The 18901-nt window shown below is 44.4% G+C and overlaps 1 protein-coding gene across 14 annotated transcripts in view; it reads left to right on the forward strand.

Moving 5' to 3' along the window:
- The window catches only part of LOC104135805 (ankyrin repeat and KH domain-containing protein 1), a 102269-nt gene that overhangs the window by 42404 nt on the left and 40964 nt on the right, over positions 1-18901 (forward strand). For 13 of the 14 annotated variants that reach the window (XM_035889199.1, XM_035889201.1, XM_035889200.1 and 10 more), the window contains exons 10-14: positions 5720-5779; positions 9577-9664; positions 10286-10413; positions 10580-10723; positions 11404-11506. In XM_035889199.1, the coding sequence (XP_035745092.1) occupies positions 5720-5779; positions 9577-9664; positions 10286-10413; positions 10580-10723; positions 11404-11506 (523 nt within the window). The remainder of the gene's footprint in view (positions 1-5719; positions 5780-9576; positions 9665-10285; positions 10414-10579; positions 10724-11403; positions 11507-18901) is intronic. The other variant, XM_035889207.1, reaches the window with a different exon arrangement.

Genomic DNA, 18901 nt, shown 5'->3' on the forward strand with positions numbered 1-18901 from the left:
TCAGCAGGATATATTTCTACGCTGCTTTTATTCATTATGCTGCTTGGTTTATTTGCAAACTCTTGTGCTTTAGTGTTCACCTGCTCCAGTGCTCTGAACTGAAAATGTTTTAGTATTGGGAGCTGCTGCTTCTCTATTTCAGTGTTGGTTTCTGAACACTGCAAGTCCCTTAACTTTGTAAAACTACAACCACAGCCCCCCTAACTAAGCAGTGCCCTTTAAACGACCAGCCTAATCTGATCTCTTCTTTGTTCTAGAACTCTTTTCTTTCTCGTAACTCTTGACTTTAGCACACTGCTTTCACAGCGTTTATTTTCTGTAGTGCGTTTGATCATAACCCAGTTGCTTACGTAGTTGTCTTGACTTTTTTTGCATTATGTAGTGGGAGACCTAAAACTGCCTCTTCATCAGCTACAGGGATATAATGTTTGTTTGGCTTTTAAGCAGTAGAAAGCAATTGATATATTGATCTTCTAAGAGAGTTTAGGAGCCTTATGTCTAGGGCATAAGCAGGGAAGGTGGCTCTCTTGCCTTTTTGTTGTTTCTCCCGCTATTCTCCTCTCTTTTTCCACACTCCCTGCTTCTGTGGGCTTTTCTTTGGTTGGTTGGAGAGGGCGTTGGGGTTTTGGTTGGATGTTTTAGGGTTTTTTTGTTCCTTTTAAATTATAAGAATGCCATGAGTTTATCATTGAACCTGATAAATCAACATCCTAATGAGGTTACTTAAATTTCAGTCTTAAATGAAGTATTTTATTTTCTAAGTTTAAACTTACAAATATAAACGAATTAATGCTGTAGATGTGAATTAATAATGCTTCCACTCTTCTTTGTGAATAGACTTTTTTTCAGGCCTTACTAATTTTTCTGCAGTTCTGCTTCATATGTTCCTACCAGGGAGGAAGGTCATGTTAATGGGGGGGGGTGTTTGTGGGTTTTTGGCACAACTGCTGCTCTTTGCGCAATTCAGTGTTGGATACCAAGCATCAGCCACTCTAGTAGAGGCAGGATGGTTTGGGGGGGCTTGACTGGGTATTTACAATAATGTTTAAGTACTTGGTTATAAAAATGTATAATCCATGAAGTATCTCAGTGAGGAGCAAAGCCTGAAACAAAAAAATATAAATTGCTATGTATAAACTTTTAAAAACATGTAAGGATTGCTGCTTAAATACCATGTCCAGTTACTAAGAGTAGTGTCATTTCTGTGGCATCACTAAGGTGAGCGGTGCTTGTGGCCTTCAGCATCTGGTCCTGATGAGGGTTGCTGAGAAATATCTTGTGCCTTTCTAAAGTAAAGTTGTATTTTACTGCGTTTTCTTGTGCTTCCGATCAAAATGGGGAGCTGTCAAGAAAACTATAGTAAGGAAGCAAAGGAAAATTGCACCATGAAAGGGAGACCTGCCATAAATCTACCAGTTTTGAATTCTGATTGTAAGTAAATGGGGAAGTGCCTGCAAAAGGGCAGCAATGCTTACAGCAGGTGCCTTGGGTTTGGAGCTGTTCCCTTTCAAACCCTGTGTGGCTTTGCTATAGTAGAAGTTGTGAGCTATTTTGAATAAATTTATCTTTGTAATTGTTCTGAGGAAGGTTTCTGAAGTGTCTCACCTTCCTGACGGGGTATGAAAAAGCTTCTTTGGCAGTACTGTGGGAGATTATTCTTCTAGACTTCAATTTTTATTAGTAATTTAAATGAGGTTAGATGATTTCACCAGATCTTCCCAGGGAGTCTGGGGTGGAGTAGGGAATTGAATGCAGATCTGGACTTAGACCTCTGGTCTTCCTTTGTCTCATTAATTTTGCTCTCCTGGTGTTCAAACACGGCAAATGGAAGTACATCTCCAGTTACTCTTCTTTCTTTCCTCTTTCATCCTGCAGGTTCAGTCTTTCCTGGGATTGCTTTCACTGTTGATTCATTGCTTTCCAGAAACCTTCTTTATACCTGATGTTTATGTCGCAGTCATTGAGGAGCTGGACATACAACATCTTACCCTGTTGTGGAGCGGTCCTTTTTTGAGGAAAATACTGGTTATGTCTTAAAACAGTAAAATAAAACACGGCTGAGGGCTGTTCTCTGATTATAAGGACAAAAGGTGCCCATCCCTGCTGAGCAGCACTGGGCCTGGCAGGTCACTGAGCCTGGGGCCGTGCCCCCTGTCTGTAAGAGTGCCCGTGGCTGCGTTGCAGCCCACTAGAGCAGCGTTTTCATAACGCAATGCTAGGAGCTCACACATTGGACACCCTGAGGTGTGGGATGAGGTCTTGAAGGGGTTCTTGAGGGCATGAGGCCTCTGAGAGAAGTGGAGACTAACCTGATGTCACGTTGTCCGTGCTGCCTGTCGGGAACTGTCCCTGTGAGCTCTTCGGGGCCAGCACTGTGCCAGGGAGGCTGCAGAGGAGTAAGCAGGGTGAAGGACCAGTGATCCCATGCCTAAGCTTGTCTCCTGGCCTTGCTTTATTTGCCTGTAGAGGTGTAGCCACTGCTGGATTTTGCCGCTGTTGCTTTATTGTTTCATGAGCCACTTGCATACGCTGTTTTCTTCCAGACTAGGAAGGCAAGGAGCATAGTTTTTGAGGATTTTTCTTTTCCCTGATTCTAGATTGGGGGAAGAAAGTTGATCTTTCTTCCCCAAATGCTTTTGAGTTAAAGGAACAGTAAACACTGGCTGTCAAGATCTGTTGCGATCAGTTCTCCCATTTCTTCCCAATTCAGGGCCTTTATTCCATGTCTTGGAAAGCATATAATCTGCTTTAAGACCTCAGATCTTTCTTGGCTTCTCAGGTCTCTCTTCAGTTGCCAGGCAGTCAGGACTGAGAGGGATTTGAGGTGCAGACTTTGAGACTGCAGGTGTGAAGAGGAGCTGCCTTTGTGCTGGGTTAGCCAAACAGGCAGAGGGCAGGGGATGTTTCTGTCGGGGTTGCCTGTTTTGTGCTCGCTGAAAACTGAAGTCTTCCAACGTTGCTGAAGTTACCCAGCTCACTCTAGTGAACCGACTCCTGTGTGGTGCTGGTGTGCAGTTGAGGTTTTCTCAATCTCAAAATAGAAAGTTTGAGTTTTATGATGAGGGTGGTGAGACACTGCAGCAGAGGAGTTGTGGATGCGCCATCCTTGGAAAAGCTCAAGATCAGTTTGGATGGGGCTTCGAGCAACCTGATCTAGTGTGAGATGTCCTGCCCATGGCAAGGGGGTTGGACTGGATGGTCTGTGAAAGCCCCGTCCAACCCAAACCCTTCTATGAACATTATATGATAAGTGGTTCTAGTCCCTGTAGAGTTTTGTCTGAACTGCGAACAATTATTAGCACCACGCCGCAGCACAAAAAGGCTGTTGTTCTTGTTCTTGCAAGTAGGAAATGGGAAATCTTGCTTTTTAGGGACAGATCCTCTGGCCTTGATGCCAAATATGTAATTCAGTTCAAGAACTAGTGAAGATCTTCAGAACTCTGTTAGATTCATTAAGGAACGTGACTTTATAAGAACGAGGAGAACCAAAAGAAAATGATGGGTGAGATGAACTTTCTTCAGTTTGCGGTTAATTTTCCCTAAAACTCTGCAGTGGCAAGTTATCCTAGAAATGAGCAGTGTCCGAGTATGCACTCGCCCGCCTGCGGGAGAGCCGGTCAGTTGTGTAGGGTATCTCCTTGTCACTAATTGGTTATCGATCTGGCTTGTTACCAGTTATTCTGGTGCTTTTCCGATGCCCTTCTGTAAGGGATCTGTCTCTTCCATGTCCTTCCAGGGACAAAGTTGGTCTGTCAAAAGCTGTAGCAACACTAGCTTGGCAGGCCTACACCCTTCCTTGTTAATGTATGCATTTTGAAATCGGCTTGCTTTTGCCAAGTGTATGAATGACTGAATATGAGGCACATCTGAAGACTTCAGCCTGTGATCCCATCTGTGCCTTAGTTGCATTCTAGTTCCTTTATCGCCTGCAGGACTGGAGACTTCCCGCGTCTTGGTCTGAGCTCCTGCTGCTGGACCAAATGTAAATCTTACTTGTTTATAAACTTCTTCATGGGGACAAAATACCTACTTTAGATTTTGTGATTAATAGGAGTAAAATTTTGGAGATTAGAACTCTGAAATATGATTTGATGAACGCATTTTTTTCTAAGCGGTGCTATGGTTTAATAGCTTCCGGAAAAAATAACCAGTACTAACAGTTACTTACCGTGTGGCAAGGATTTGTCTAATCTCAAAGGTGAGAGGAGACTTCTGTTTTTCCTATAAGAGTTCTCTTTCTTTTTTCTTCTTTGTGTCTTTACTAGCAATTACTTTCATCTCAAAGCTAGTAGAAGGTAAGACATGCGTGGTGCATGTATGTACCCACAGGAACGAGATTAAGGACTGTAAAGCTCACAGCGTATTGGTGATATTTAATGAGAGACAATATCCTGCTTTTAAGCTGTGTACCTTTCTATAAGCCAAAAGTGCCTGTCTGGATGCCTGTTCCCCTTTAATGTAGAATCAGACCTTGATGAAATGCTGCACACTGGAGATTCCAGTCTCCCTTCTGAAAGCGAGACGGCTCTTGACAAGGTGGTTGCATCTTTGCCTGTTTCAGCGTAGCTGAAAACAAAAGAGATATTGTTCTGTTTTGGACAGCAAGAAGATCCCAGTTTTCCTCAGCTGAGAAGTACAGAAAAGAGTTTTAAATTGGGGTTTTTCTAATCCGGGCTGCCTTGCAGCTGTACATGAGGCTCTGCTGCGCAGGAAAGTTGATCTGGTGATGGAGTTTACCTTTCTACTGCAAGATATATGGGTGCTTTTATGCTGAAATTGAGAGATGGAAGAGACCCCCTGAGGGTAGCTTCTTCCTTGCATTCTTCCCATTTTATGCTGTCAAGCTCTCCCCAAAGCTCTTCGTACTTGTTAAAATTCCACACGTGGCTTTGCTTAAAAGACTGAAACTGGCTACCTGGCATCCATGTAACTCCAACTGCCAAAATCAAACCAAACATCCCCCCCACCCCCGAAGCCAAACTACCTTTTTATTTTTCCCCTATGACAAATTTTTTTAGCCAGATGTTTTTGTCGTTGCTTTACCTTCAGCTGATAACATCCCTCATGCTAATGCGGCTCCTTAATCAGAGCCTCCCTTTGCTGTGTGTGTATGATGCACCGCGCGTTTGATGCCGTGTGTGTAAGGCAGCATTTAAACATCTACAGCAGTAGCCAGGACGTTATGGGTTTGAATGAAACCATGCTGGAGGTAGCTGTCTTGTCGTTACAGTGAGGGGTCTGAGGAGCTGTCATGTTTTCCCATGCTGTTTCCTGAACCATCGGGGAAGGGCAGGGATTTTGGGGCTTTTTAGACTTGGCCCTCAGTCTTTTACAAATAAAGCAAAAACTTGTAGGATATGTGAAACTAGTTTTTGTAGTTAACACCTTTCGGATGTTGTGTTGCTGTCTCTGGGTGGTGCAAAGTGCAATGAAATGCTCTCTTTTGCCAGTAGTGAACAAAAAGTAATCTTGTCCTTAACGAGATGCTGTGTATGACCTTTGTGCTCTCTTCGTGAGTCTGGATGGCTTGTGGTAGGAGTCTGGACTGGTGAGAGCTGCATTGCTTGGGCTTACCTTGTGCTTGCTTGCTAACTCCAGAAAAACAGAGTTTTCAGCTGGTGGATCTGATCCATTTAAGTTCATGTTCCAGGTCTTCATGACCAAGAACAACATTTATTTGTAGAACAAGAGCCGTGAGTTGTTCTTTTTCCTTCCGCAGGACAAACAGGAGGACTTAAAGAAGACTATTTTGGAGGGCATAGAGCCGGGCAAGCATCAGGTGAGGTTGGCCTTTGATGCTTGTAAGCTGCAGCCTCAGGATACATGCTAATGACAAGCATGGCTTTAAGGCACCTAAATTTCTTCAAAAATACAAAGACTTGCGGTGTAGACTAGACGTGTCATCTTTGTCCTGCATTTTCCCTTCTGTTGGGTTTTCTAAAACCCTATTTCTAAAAGACCAGTATCATCTCAACTTGCACAAAAGCAGCTGTGTTAAACCTGCTAGTACCTGCCTGGCTTCCTGCAAGGCCTTCCCTTTTCAGGCACTTGCTTTAAACTAGAGACCTAGCTGAGTTTTTAGGTTCCTCTGCAATACTGGTTTGGCACCTATCTCAGGAAGGTTATCTGGACGGTTGGGCTGGTGGCTGCTAGAATGCCGTATCTCTTGGTAGGAGTTCAGTCTTGAAAATGAGCAGCGTGGCATAGTGTTAAGAACTACATTGCTTGGCTGTTGTCTTGCATCAAAACCTTTGTCTAAATCATTTTGCTTAGGATAACACATAGGCTTCCGTTACGTATTCACTGCTGTCATGGATGAGAGGCTTGTTAAAGAACTGGAAGAGAGCAGTTGGACCTTTACATTGAAAATGCAGATTTTGTGCTAGAACTTTTAAATAGCATATGACATTGGAAATAAAAAAAAAAATCCTAGTGAATAATGCTTGCCAACCACAAACACTTGTGAACCAGGGAGAACGATGGCGGGGAGGAAGCCCTTACGTAGCTGATCCTGGAATTGCCTGAAACAGAGAACTTGAAATCAAGACCAAAAAAAAAACCCCAAACCAGTGATTGCCACCAAATGCTTCTGATGGTGCTGCTTTTGCTCTGCTCTCTGAAGTATTGATTTGTCCAGAAAGTAAATAATTATTACTGCGTTCTCCTCCTCTCCTTTTTGAGGCCCAGTGGGAAAGGTGCAGATATTGTAAACTTTTGCCTGATTTGGGTAGTAACCTCGCTTTCCCCTTCCTTCCAATCTGGTGCCCAAGCCTTCAGAAAATCTTCTCGGGCGTTCTTTCCATGCAAGCAGAATTAGCAAGAGAGCACATCACTCGGGTGTTCAGAGAATGGCTTTTCTAGCCAGAGCTGCCATGGGCGGTCGCCTCTGCACCCCTTTCTGATGACAGGGACTGCGCTGTTGCTCAGACTGGAGCAGAGGAGAGCGGCAGAGTGCTGCGGCGCGTCCCACGGTGCAGGTCGCCGGGGAAGCGGTCTCTGGAGAGCAGTGCTCCCTGCTAGTTTTCGTTACAAAATAAGCATTTGCATGCACTTCATATTAGTACAAGGAAGAAGCGCATTGGAAAGCTGATGGGGGATGCTTCTGGACAGCTTTCATGTTCTCTGTCCTGATTTTGATTATCTACTACAGCTAAAGAAAAAGAAAATCTTTGAAATTTATGGCCATTCCAGGTAAAAGAAAGGATACGAGTAGACAAAGGCACTGCACTGGCTCAGCCTCTTATTTTGGCTTGTTCTGGATGTCTTCCCTTAAAGCTTGAGTTGATGCTATCTGCTAGCCTTTATTAGGGCTAAACAGAGTGCTGAAGTCATGGAATTAATTTAATCTTAACATAAAACATGCATTTCGATCTTCTGATGTGAAAAATACCCTCAAAATGCAGTAACTGTTGAAGATCTGCGGCAGGTGGGCACACAAATGGTTGAGTTTGGCTGGACTGAGGATGTGTATGGTACTGCAAGCGTTTGAAGTGTATAGTGGTTGAGGATCAAGTTCTGCCTGCTTGGAGTGACAGTTGGTTAAACTGGGCAGAATAGCTGCATCGCATTTAAATGAGGAAGCCTTCTGACATCCGTGTTTAAGACTTCAACAGTGAAGTCTGTTAGGAGCAGAGAATGGTGCAAATAATTACTGCTAGTTTTCTGAAATGCTGCATTTGAATGCATTATAGCATGGCTTTTCACGATCTTGAATATAGCTAAGATAATCTAGAATAAATTTTGCTTCTTGCCATCTTTGCTGTTGCATCAATGTGGACTTAGAAATGTGTATTAAATTGTTTGGGCAGTGATGTTCCAGTCCTGCTCAGCGGGTTCAGTGGTGTTCGGTAGTTCTTCGCATCCGTAGATGCTCTTGTGAGTGATTTGCCGGCAGTACCAGGGGCTTACTGTGCCTAAGGAGAACAGCAGCATCTGGCTTTTTATGATCTATTGGCAGTGGCTGAGGAAGGAAAAGCTATGCCAAATACCGGAGTAAGCATCAGAGCTCAAGGGCATGCTACTAATTCTCGCCCATCATAGGGCCACATACTAACATAATTAGCTTGACATGTCCGGCAAGTATTTCTGACATGCAGACAATCCAAAAGCATGCATGTATTTATCGACAGCTAAGCAGTCGTTTGCTCTGGGAGTGGAATCTACTTACTAAAAAAAAAGGTGGGGGAGAGGGGGACACTTCAGTAGTAATTCTGCAAGGCTTCCTATCTGCCTGCATGCACTTGCGTATTATAGCACCAAGTAAGCAAAGAAATCCGAGCACTAATGTGGAGTTTAAGTGTGTGTTAAAGCAGTGTGCAAGAATACAAAGTTCTTACGGAGGCGCAGGAGCAGAGCGTTTCTGCTCTTCCCAAAGCACATAGGAGAGGAGCGGTGTAGCCCCTGTCACAGCAAAGGATTGTTTCTATTTTCTGCACAGGGTCAATCTCCAGGAAAAGATCCAGTCGAGATATTTCTTCTTCGGGTGTATGAACAGAAAGCTAACTTAAGGTGCAGCTTGCAACCAAAGCGAGCCATATGTCAAAGGACCCATGCAGAGTGTTCAGGAGTACTGAAACCATGGGAAGGACAAGAATAGATTTCACAGGACAAATCTTGTCCTTTTATATTTGTACATAGCAGTATCATCCACTGTCAGTGCTAAATGTTAACTTTCACTGTCAGATACACGGCAATTCTAGAAGTAAGCAATGAATTTAGAGCTTGGCTTCCCAGATACTTAATTAAAACCCCCCATGGTCCAAGCATGTCACTGATCAGGCCGAATACTCGGAGCGCAAATACAAGCGCTCCCAGGAAGATGAGGTTCTCTGCCCTTGTTGCTGTGGGAGGGTTCGTTAGTCAGCATTCTTTGTGGTATTGATCATGTCTACATAGTAGGCAAATTTTCTAGTTCTGTAACTTCTCTAACGCAGTTGTATTCAACCACATCTTTCCAGTAGTCAGAAACTTTCTAAGTAAGAAAATTGTTCTTGTTGCTCGTTCCTTTTTTCCCCTCGCTGTTTCATCCTTTTGTCTTCATCCTGCTTTATTCCCCAATCCTCTTATTCAGAGACTTTTTGTGACCTGCAGTGACTCATTTTTATTGCTGATCCTCTTCAGCGTGTTTTAAAAACGTCGTCTGTGCTTCAGACGTTACTGCAGTTTTAAGGTCTGGCATGCAGCATGTGACAGCTCTCGGAACTGTTGCACCTCGGTTCGCAGTTACTCGTGTAATTCCTGTTGCTGGAGGATGTTTGTGGAGGAAACAAGATGTTACTGTTCTCAAGTACATTATAGATTTGAACTCTCCGATACAAAGGGGTATATAAGTAGGGAAGCTTCCTTATGTGGTAACAGTATGGACATGGCCTTAACGCTTTTTGACGGTATGATTCAGTATGTAAGGTAACGTGAAAAGTTGTTCCAGTCAGTTTATATTGGTTACTGTCAGCTTGTAAGATAGATCTCTGCTGAGACAGGTAATTCTGGTCCCATCACGAGGTGGTTCAATAGCTGAAATGATGGTATAATTAATTTTTGCCTGTTTATACATCTGCAATTTCTCCTCTATAATAGGAGCATGAATCTGAAGGTGGGAGAACCCCACTAATGAAGGCTGCGCGAGCTGGTCATTTATGCACTGTGCAATTCCTTATTAGCAAAGGTAAAACTCCAGTTTAAATAACTAATTAAAAAACTTAAAATGCCACTTTACAATCCTGCATGTTTGTGATCCTTCTCCAAAATTAATGTGGCTCTGTGTATATGAGCATTTGTCAAACTGAAGAGTTTTTGAATTTCTTTTAGTTCATGATACAATGAATCACAAAATATTTTTGCTAGTTACTTCCCCGCTCTGTATAGTTTAATAAATAGATTTGAAGTACAGCAAATGTTTTCAGTTTCTTAAAAAGAGCCCTCCTTCCTTCAGAAAAAACCCATCCTCAAGTACTGTCTGGAACATTAAAAATTGCACCATGGAATGACGCTGAGAAGTGCTTAGGATGAAAATCTAAACGTTGTGCTTTGTACACCAGAAGTACTTCCCCCTCTCTCACCGTTCATGAGGCCACTGTTGCTGTTACTGCCTCATCTGTACAAGATGAAGAGGATGATGTGTAGAAGCCATCAGTTATCCAAAATCCCTTGCTTTTACCCCAGAAGTGTGTAGGAATTAGGAGGGTTAGAAGAGAGGAGTTTACCTCTGTTCCAGAAAACACTGTACTTGATACTTCCTTTTGAAAAGAATTTCCTTGTGTTTAACTCTGAGATCATCTCTTCATAGGTGCCAACGTTAACAGGGCTACAGCTAATAATGACCACACGGTGGTGTCGCTGGCGTGCGCGGGAGGCCACCTGGCCGTTGTTGAGCTCCTTCTGGCTCATGGTGCAGATCCTACTCATCGGCTCAAGGTATTCACGTCAAACTCTGCATTTATCGTAGGTACTGAAAGAGCCAGCGTAGTTGATTTAATGGATTGGTAAATGTGCCATTTGTTACGGTCTCATTCATATCTTGCGTGCTACGCCAGGCAGCAAAATTCATCTTCGGCTTTTTGTTTCCAACATCTCACTTCAGGATGGCTCAACAATGCTCATTGAAGCCGCCAAAGGAGGACATACAAATGTTGTTTCCTACTTGCTGGATTACCCCAACAACGTCTTGTCGGTTCCTGCAGCAGACTTGTCTCAGCTCACACCTCCGTCTCAGGATCAGTCTCAGGTAAGGCATCAGGAATTTCTTTAAAATACCACCATGGAAGTTGCAAAGAAGCACTTCTGTAGTATTTAACTTCTGAAGTTAGTTCAGATGGGAACATAGACAGTGGAAAGAATTGAAAAAGTCCACACATTTGAAAATGGTAGAGAGTGAGAAAGATGATTGTGTTGCCTGCAGTGTCCTGAACAGCTCACGGGCTTTGTTCCCTTCTCTGCGCCGTAGGCAGGATGATCCCAAACCTGGTGTCTCAAACCAGTATTATTTGCTTGGTTGCATTTGCTCAGTGTGTTGTTTCAACAGTTCTAAACCCTTGTGACAGCACCCCTCAAACGTTGTTGCTGACTGTGGTTGTTACGTGAAAGAAAATACATTGAGTAAATTCAGAATTCTGCAGGCTGGTGAGGCAGCTTTCCAGTGGAGTTAGTCAATTAAAAGCCTGTTAACAGTTCTCCAGCCTACACACAGCCTGGAATTTTGTGAAGAGCAACATCGTTAACTCTGACACGTTATCCACGATAAAATAGCATGGGACAGGTCACACCAAGAGGGAGCATAGCGTACACAGTTTGGGAGGAGTGAAACGGAGCTCTGCTGTACAAACATGTCTTTGTATTAACGCTCCCCAATCTCGTCCATTCCAAAGGTTTTTTCATCTGAGTGTGTGTCTGTGGCTTTGTTTGAAGGTTCCACGTGTACCAGTGCATACCCTTGCGATGGTTGTACCTCCCCAGGAACCCGACAGAGCCCCTCCAGAGACCTCGCCACCCCTCTTGGGAGTGGTGAAAGGTTAGTATGCGGACGCTCACAGAACACAGGCGGTTTGGAGGCTGATAGGCTGGGGGCAGTTTGGTTAGAGCTTATGCATAGCGTAGCCCACTCAGTTCTTGAACTCCTCCAGTGAAGTAAACTTAAAAGTATTTTATGTAGCGTGTAGGTTTTGCTCATTTTCTTGTATCCTACAGTGTAGTAACCCTGGTTATTCTGATTTTATTTGCTTATTCTCATTTACTAGAGCTATGCTTATTCTAAGCTTTTTTTTGAAGAGAATGACTCTGGTAACTGCCATAGTGCAGACTGATACAAAACAAACTCTGGGCATGGTGTTAACTTCTGAGTATTGTACACTGGTTGTCTAGAATAGTTGCAACTATTATCCGTGAACTTGATATAGCAACTTACTGGCTTTTTTCTGTTCCTGCGGTAACAATGCAATGTGTTGGCATTGTAAAATGCCAACGCAGATCTACTTACAGGAGAATTTTTCTTGTATTAGTAATGGTGCTCTTGTAAGTAATTGTAACGTCAGGGCTTTTGCTTTGAACGTGGTTGAACTGACCAGTTAAAATGACTTGCAGCCATTACATGGCCAGTCTAGCAGTTTGTTTGCAGCTGTGGGTTCTGTAACATATCCTTCATGTCCGCTAAGTCAGCTCAGAAAGAGCAGCAGATTCTCAAGTGGAAGGTTACAAACTGCAGCTCCGGCTCACTTCCAGTTCTGGACGGGGATATTAAATGTTACAGTATCGGAGGCTCTATTAGCCTCACTGAATTCCTTTATTCTGGAAGTGCTCAGTGCTTCCTGAACCAAACCAACCAACCCCCGGGGCACAAGAGAGGAGAGAAAAGCAGTTGTGTACCTACCGGTGTTGCAGCGTGCAGCCGTGGCGCGCTCCATGTGTACATGCTGTGTGTGTGACTTCCCAAATGCAGTTATCCTATCTTTTTCCTAGGATGTGCAACACTTGCTATTTTGGATTTCATAAAAATGAGTACCAAAAAGAATACGCAACTTCTGGTTCAAATAAAAGAGCAAAAAGCCATCTACCAGCACGGGTGCCTGTACAATCAAGCAACTGTTAGTGCTGGGCAGCGGGGTGGTGCTCTGGAAGCATGTTCCGTGGGGTGTGGAGATCAAGGAGAGGTTAGGGGCTACTGAGCCAGGAGACTAAAGTTAGTCTCGTGTTATTTAATCCAATGATGAAAGGCAAATAGTTGATTTGTAGTTTAAGAAATAGCTTGTTAAAAAACCCCAATATTGTGAATGCCAGCACACTTTAGATACGTGCATCGCAGTCTGGTGTTGCTGGAACTGGCAGAGAGAGATGCAGTTGCTCTCGGTGTTTCAGGACATGCTTCATGCCTGTCAGCGGAACGATCGGTGACGTTCTGCAAGAGATGCAGCAACTGGAAATGTGTCGCTGGGCTGGTGAAGCATTCCTGAAGGCTTGGTGTGCAAAGCTCTTGTGTCTCAGGTCTTTAGGGGGAAAAAGGGTATTTTTGTGCTAAACGCCGTGTGATCGTGGTAGGGATGCTGCTGCTCCTTTAACTGTGCTAGAGCCAGTGTTCTCTGGGGGACTTGGGTTCTTGCTACGCACGCATGGCTTCAGTATACCGGGCGCTCATCGTTGGGCTTCTTGGGAGACGAGGGGCAAAAGAGGGTGCAAATAAAGGCACGCTCATTCCTCGGGGGGGAAGCAGTCTTAAGTTCTAATGTAACAAAATTGTTTATCCCGGGGAAGACAAATTTCTTGCCTTAGCAGTTAGAAGCAGCCCCTTGAGCTTTTCTATAAATGCTTAACTGCGTGGAGGAAGGCGAGGAACACAGAGCCTTCCTAACCTTGGCGCAGGCTGGTCTTTAAAGGCCTGAATTAGTTTTGCAAGAAATGTGTTTCCTGAAGAGTTCTTGGCAAGCCAAGTGTGAAACTAGAATATGCCTGCATGTTACTGTTGTGATTCAAATATGGTGTGAGGTTTTTCAAGAGGAATTTATGGTCTAATTCTGAATTACATTATTATTCTTCAGTAAAGTAAGAAGGCACATGGAATGGTTGCCATCTGAATAATTATTTTGGCAGAGGATTTAATATCAGCATTTAGCAACTGAAGAGAGAAACATTTTGGAGCTGACAGTGGATCTAGAGAGGCTTGGATAAAGGTGGTGCACAAAGGCGGTAACCTCTGAACGAGCCGAAGAAAAACCAGGTGAAAGGAGCAGCAGAATTCGTTCACGGGACCGAACAGACCTCAATTCTTACGTGCGTGGGAAGGAAGGTTTTCAGTGTGCTGTGTTTAGCCTGTGTCTGTTGTGTCCATGTAGAAGTGAAATCCCAGTTCAGCTCTTGGTGCTTTTGTGGGGCGAGGCAGGAGACCCCTCCTGGGTGCTCTGTGCTGGCCGCCTCCCTCACCTGAAGGTGCTCAGGGTGCTCAGCGGCCGGCAGGAATTCCGATGCAGCGGCTCAACGCAGCGAGTCGTTCTGCAGAAAAAACAAAGGTGCTATTTCTGTGGGACCAGAGGGTGTCTCCTGCTTTACACCGCAAGGGGTGTAAAGCGCAGCAGCTGTGATGCAGCTCCAAGTGCCCCACGTCCAGCTCACGGGGTGGGGGGGGTCTCGGTGGCCAGCAGATGGGATGGTTGAAGGGACTGCTGTTGCATTTCTTCAGGAAATCAGCTGGTGTAATAGTGTTGCCGCTGATAACCTCGCCTGGTTTGTAGCCGCAAGCTAAGGTTTGGTGAGGGTGGGCTCTGAAGCTCCCAGTGGTGGTTGTGGTTCTGCCTCGGTCCTCCGCAGAGCGTGCCTGGTGAGTGCAGCGACTTCAACCTGCGGCGCGTTTTTAGACCATCATTGCAAAACAACATGTCAGTGCAATGAGGTGCTCGGGAAGTCGGTGGAAAGCAGCAGGATTGTTTTCTTAGTTGAAATATTTGAAGTGCAAGGTGGTTTTAAACACGTCAAGATTTGAAGTAGTCTGGTTTTGGAGGCTGAGGTATCAGTTATTTTGTGAGCTTGTCTCCAGGTTTCTTTTACTTCATAGCTAATCTGAAATTGTGCTTGCAAATGAGCTAATTGGCCTTAACCGAGTGCTTAAACCCTTCCAGCACGCTGTCATTGGACTTCTCCACTGTTTTTAGGTGGGCAATAGCTGTCAGTGTTTCTCATTTGGAGTGCAGGGTTTTTTAGAATTCCACAAGACCTAACAGACTCAAGTTATTCTCATGAAAGCTACCCGCATCTGCCTTTGATCCCTGGGAAGGAGACCAGAGTTCCCTTGAAGTTGGGTGGGATTTTTGGAATCCATAAGCTTTTTAAGCTAGACCTTCAATATATGGGAGTCTGTATCCCTGTGCTAAATCTAAGTTTAATGGCCTGGAGAAAGGCGAGAAAAACAAACTCCATGTAGCTCGAATAGCTACAGATTCTGTAAATATTTTTCTACTCCAGTATCTGTCTTTTATGTCTAATATCGAGTTACGTACTGGCAGAGATCTCATACAGTGTGTGATCTAATTGAAAGAGGGGCCAGGTTAACAGTAGAACTAGAAAGATTCTGTTGTCCTCATGGAGGTGAAGGCTGACATTCTTGCTTTTTCCATTCTGACTCCTTTCAGAATTCTCTGCCGCACAGTCCTGGTGCCTGGTCGTTGTTCCATGTGCTTCAACATCTGATAACTCTTGCCATGTCCTCCCTATTTTCTGCCTGGCTCAGCAGCTGACCCGGTTATCCGGGATGAATTACCGGGTGAAGTGTAACAGTCCGTGCCTCGTGCCCTGTGAACTTTGCTAATCCGTTCCTAGTAGACATAAAGGCTTGTTACTCTTCATGCAAACCTGTCGCAGTGCAGGCAGATGATCTAAGGACAAGGCGTGTAGGTCCTCAAGAGCACAAACATATAAAAATCTTTTCACGGTGTTTTTTGAAGTTCTGCTCCTTTGAAGCTTCAGTCACCTGCTTGCTGCTGACTAATCTAAATGCATCTTAGCAATTTTTCCAGTTAGATACCATCAAGCCACCAGAGGAAACTTGGGAAGAAGGCTAAGATTGAAAAGTAACTCAAATTTTGGAATGTTGGAAAACTGAGTTAAGTTTGGCTTGGTTTCGGCCGTGTAACCGTTGCCTGTTGGGTACCATCGCACCCTGCAAGTTTTGTGTAGAAACAGCTGCCGGAGTGGTAACGATTGGCAAAAAGACTGCATGGTCCGCAGGAGGAATGTAGTGAAAACACAAATTCATCTGATCATTCCGCCCTCCACAAATCGTCCTGTTCTTCATAAAGAAGAATTAAGATATGTTAAAAACAACATGGCAAATGAATTTATGCGGGAAAAGTAGGCTCTGTTTGGTTGCCCAGTGAGCCAGGTTGCATACCACCACACTTTGCATTTGGGTGTATGTGGATGGACTGATTGTTTCCCCAGGTTCTTAGAGCTGAATTTCTTTACTGATAGGAATTACGGTTAAACACAGGATTTTCATAAAAATTCAATATTGAGCTCATCGTGTTCCTCTTGATGAGGCTGGTGAATTTTAATTGCAGGCTGCAAATCTAACTCTGGACTTGTGAGTGAAATTAGATTTTTAAAAAGCCCTGAAGCACGAGAACAGCAGACAAGCAATTCTGTTAACAGAGCACAGGAAATCTTAGCGTGGATTTATGCTTCCTGACATCTGCCTTTTGGGAAGTGCCGAACAGACTGAATCTGGTTATCTGGTTGGTTGCTTTGTGTTGGGTTTTTGTATTTGGTGGTGTTTTAGGGTTTTTGGGGGGTTTGGGGTTGTTTTTTAAAGTTCTGGGAAGTAGTACCTATCAGGATGGCACGATGGTCCATACGGATTTGTACACTGGATATTGGTTCCAGCAGAGAAAGATGTATTTGAATGTACAAATGTGTATCAAGGTTGACCTTTTTCTTGCTTTTTTTTTTTTTTTTTAATGCTGGAAAAATATTTTTGAATTTAACTATTCAGATTTGGATCAACTTTTCTTTTTTGAGGTTTTTTTGTTTAACAACTCTAGAAATTAAAGAGCTGTCAACAAGTCCTAGGATTTCATCTAATAAAAGTCCGGTATAATAGAACTGTTGCAGGTGGTAGCCAGGATGAAAACCCCTCAGCTGAAATGCAAGTTGTGTTGACAAAAACTTCCCGAAGAATACAATGGATTGTAAAAACCAACCTTTGGTCTTTTTAATTTTCTGAAAAGACCTTAAAAATCAAGTAGTGTTTTTTCTTAAACTTCTGTTGCTGGCTGTAAATAGAGCAAACGTCTGTCCTTGCTAATCCGTCAGTCAGGGCTTTAGGGTAAGAGCTGAACTGGGCTTCGTTTATGTAAGGAAATGACTTCTCTACTTCGTGTTGCTCGGACGCTTCCTTGGAGTAAATACCTTGTGGAGGACAGTGCCCGTGTAGCCCGTGCTACTGCTGTAAGGCACAGGGCTGGCATTTGGGTGCTGTCAAACGCAGGCGGTACGTGGGGTAACGGCGTCACTGGGGTCGGTGAGCTCGCGTTAGGTAGGCTTGTTCTGGACCGGTAGCATCTCACCTCTGCTGCTCTATTCATGGTGAAGAGGCATATGAATTACTGCTTTCCTGGGAGAAGATGACATCCAATGGATTAGAAGTCAGGGCTGGAAGAGCAAGTTCCTCGAGAATCATAAGCACAGAGGAAGAAATATGGTACCAGACCTGTTTGTAGGCAGCAACCCTATAAAGGGGGAATGTGTTTTAAGCAAATTTAAATTAGAAGAGTTTAATTGCTTAGGAGAGCCACCTGAGGACAATAAATATGGAAGTTACTTTTCCAAGCTCTTGCTCACAGTGTCCAGGACCTTTAAATGTTACTTGCAGGCAGAAGGCATTAAAAACTGGTCATGGTCTTCTCCCTGCCTGGTACTGGGTGCTCAGGAGACCAGGGATGGTGCTTGGGGAGGGCTCACCTGGGTCTGTTGCTGCTCAGGTACTCAGGAGATTATCCGCAGTGTGCGACTTCCGTAGGAGACATTTGCCTCTCCTTTCTTGGCCAGGAGAAGAGGTCAGAGAAGTGGGTGGGCAGCTGCCTTTGTGCCTTGCCCCGAGTCCTGGGTGTGGTGTCTCCAGCCCGTTGTTTGGCCGTGCAGGCTCTGCAGGAGTTGTGAGGGCTGGGTTGGTCAGGTTAGGGGCCAGAACCCGTGGGAATATGAAAATGTAAATAAAAGAGCAATTGGTGCTCCTGTTCACAAAACAGATTGGGAAACAGCAGTTTCCTTACACTGTGGCTTTCCTGGTGTGCCCATAACCGCTCTGGGTCTTCTGTCAACCGGACAATTCCTGGTCCTGTCGTCGCGATTCCCCGATGGCAGGGGCTGTTGGTGTAGCAAGACCTGGATTTCATTGATCCTCAGCTGTCATCTCATACTAAACAAGTCTTCTAAAAGTGGCCAAATCAGTTGCTTTAGGGCCTAGACTGGCTCCTTACCATTGCTAGGTTTAATTTTGTAGGAGGTTGGTTGTGTGGAAGATTAATTCTCCACCAAAAAGATGAATGAAGGGGGGGGGGGGGGGGGGGAAGCTGCAGTAGTTACGATCTGGCCTGTGACTGGATTTTTAAGTCTTAATCCTGCACTTGGGTATTTCAAAAGTGAAAGTATAAAGTAATCTTGTTCATAATTATTTCCTAAAACTGGCATAGTATTTTCAGGATATTGTGATACAGAAGAGATTTGGCTAACACAGGAAATTGCTACTTTTCAATACTTCCAATAGTTTATAATATTATATTACAGTGCTTACATATTCAAAGCTACCAACAGCGTCTTCTCCACCTCTGGTTTGAACTGGCTGTTCAGGTGCAGCAGATCTTTATTCCTACCCCTCATCCTCTTCCAGTATCCCCCAGATTACCAGTTGTAACTCTTTTTCTGGATCTGGAAAGAGGTCCTGCTAACTAATTAGAAGCTGATTAAAGTAAATCTCTGCACCTCTCCTGGAGCTTGAGAGCCCAGCTCTTCACTCGCTGGTCTCCTAATGCCTGTCTTCACAAACTCTCCCAGCTTTCCGTGGTCGTTCCCGGACGGAGCCACTGCCCGGGGAGCGCTGCCTGCCAGCCTTGGCTCTCCCGCCTCTCCAGGCCTGGGTGCTGGGCTGTACTCCTGCTCTCTGCTGTCTCTTGTGCCTGTAGAAGAGTTTTCCTGTGGCAGGCTTGTGTTCTCCTGAGGTGGGACATGACCGAGAGGGGTGATACTGGTGCTTCAGTATCGGGGGGCTCGTTGAACTGCAGCTTCTCTTTCCTACAGAGTGATGGAAGCTGTCCAGAGCTGCCAGGTCGTGGCAGTGCTTTGTGTTAGGATGGAAATGACCTCAGGAATGACATTAAACAGAGCAGCGCAAAGGGTTCCCATCTTGGTCGTGTCTTAAAGGCCGGGTGGA

Source organism: Egretta garzetta, unplaced genomic scaffold, assembly GCF_000687185.1.
Source record: "Egretta garzetta isolate BGI_Z169 unplaced genomic scaffold, ASM68718v1 scaffold692, whole genome shotgun sequence".
Lineage (NCBI taxonomy): Eukaryota > Metazoa > Chordata > Aves > Pelecaniformes > Ardeidae > Egretta > Egretta garzetta.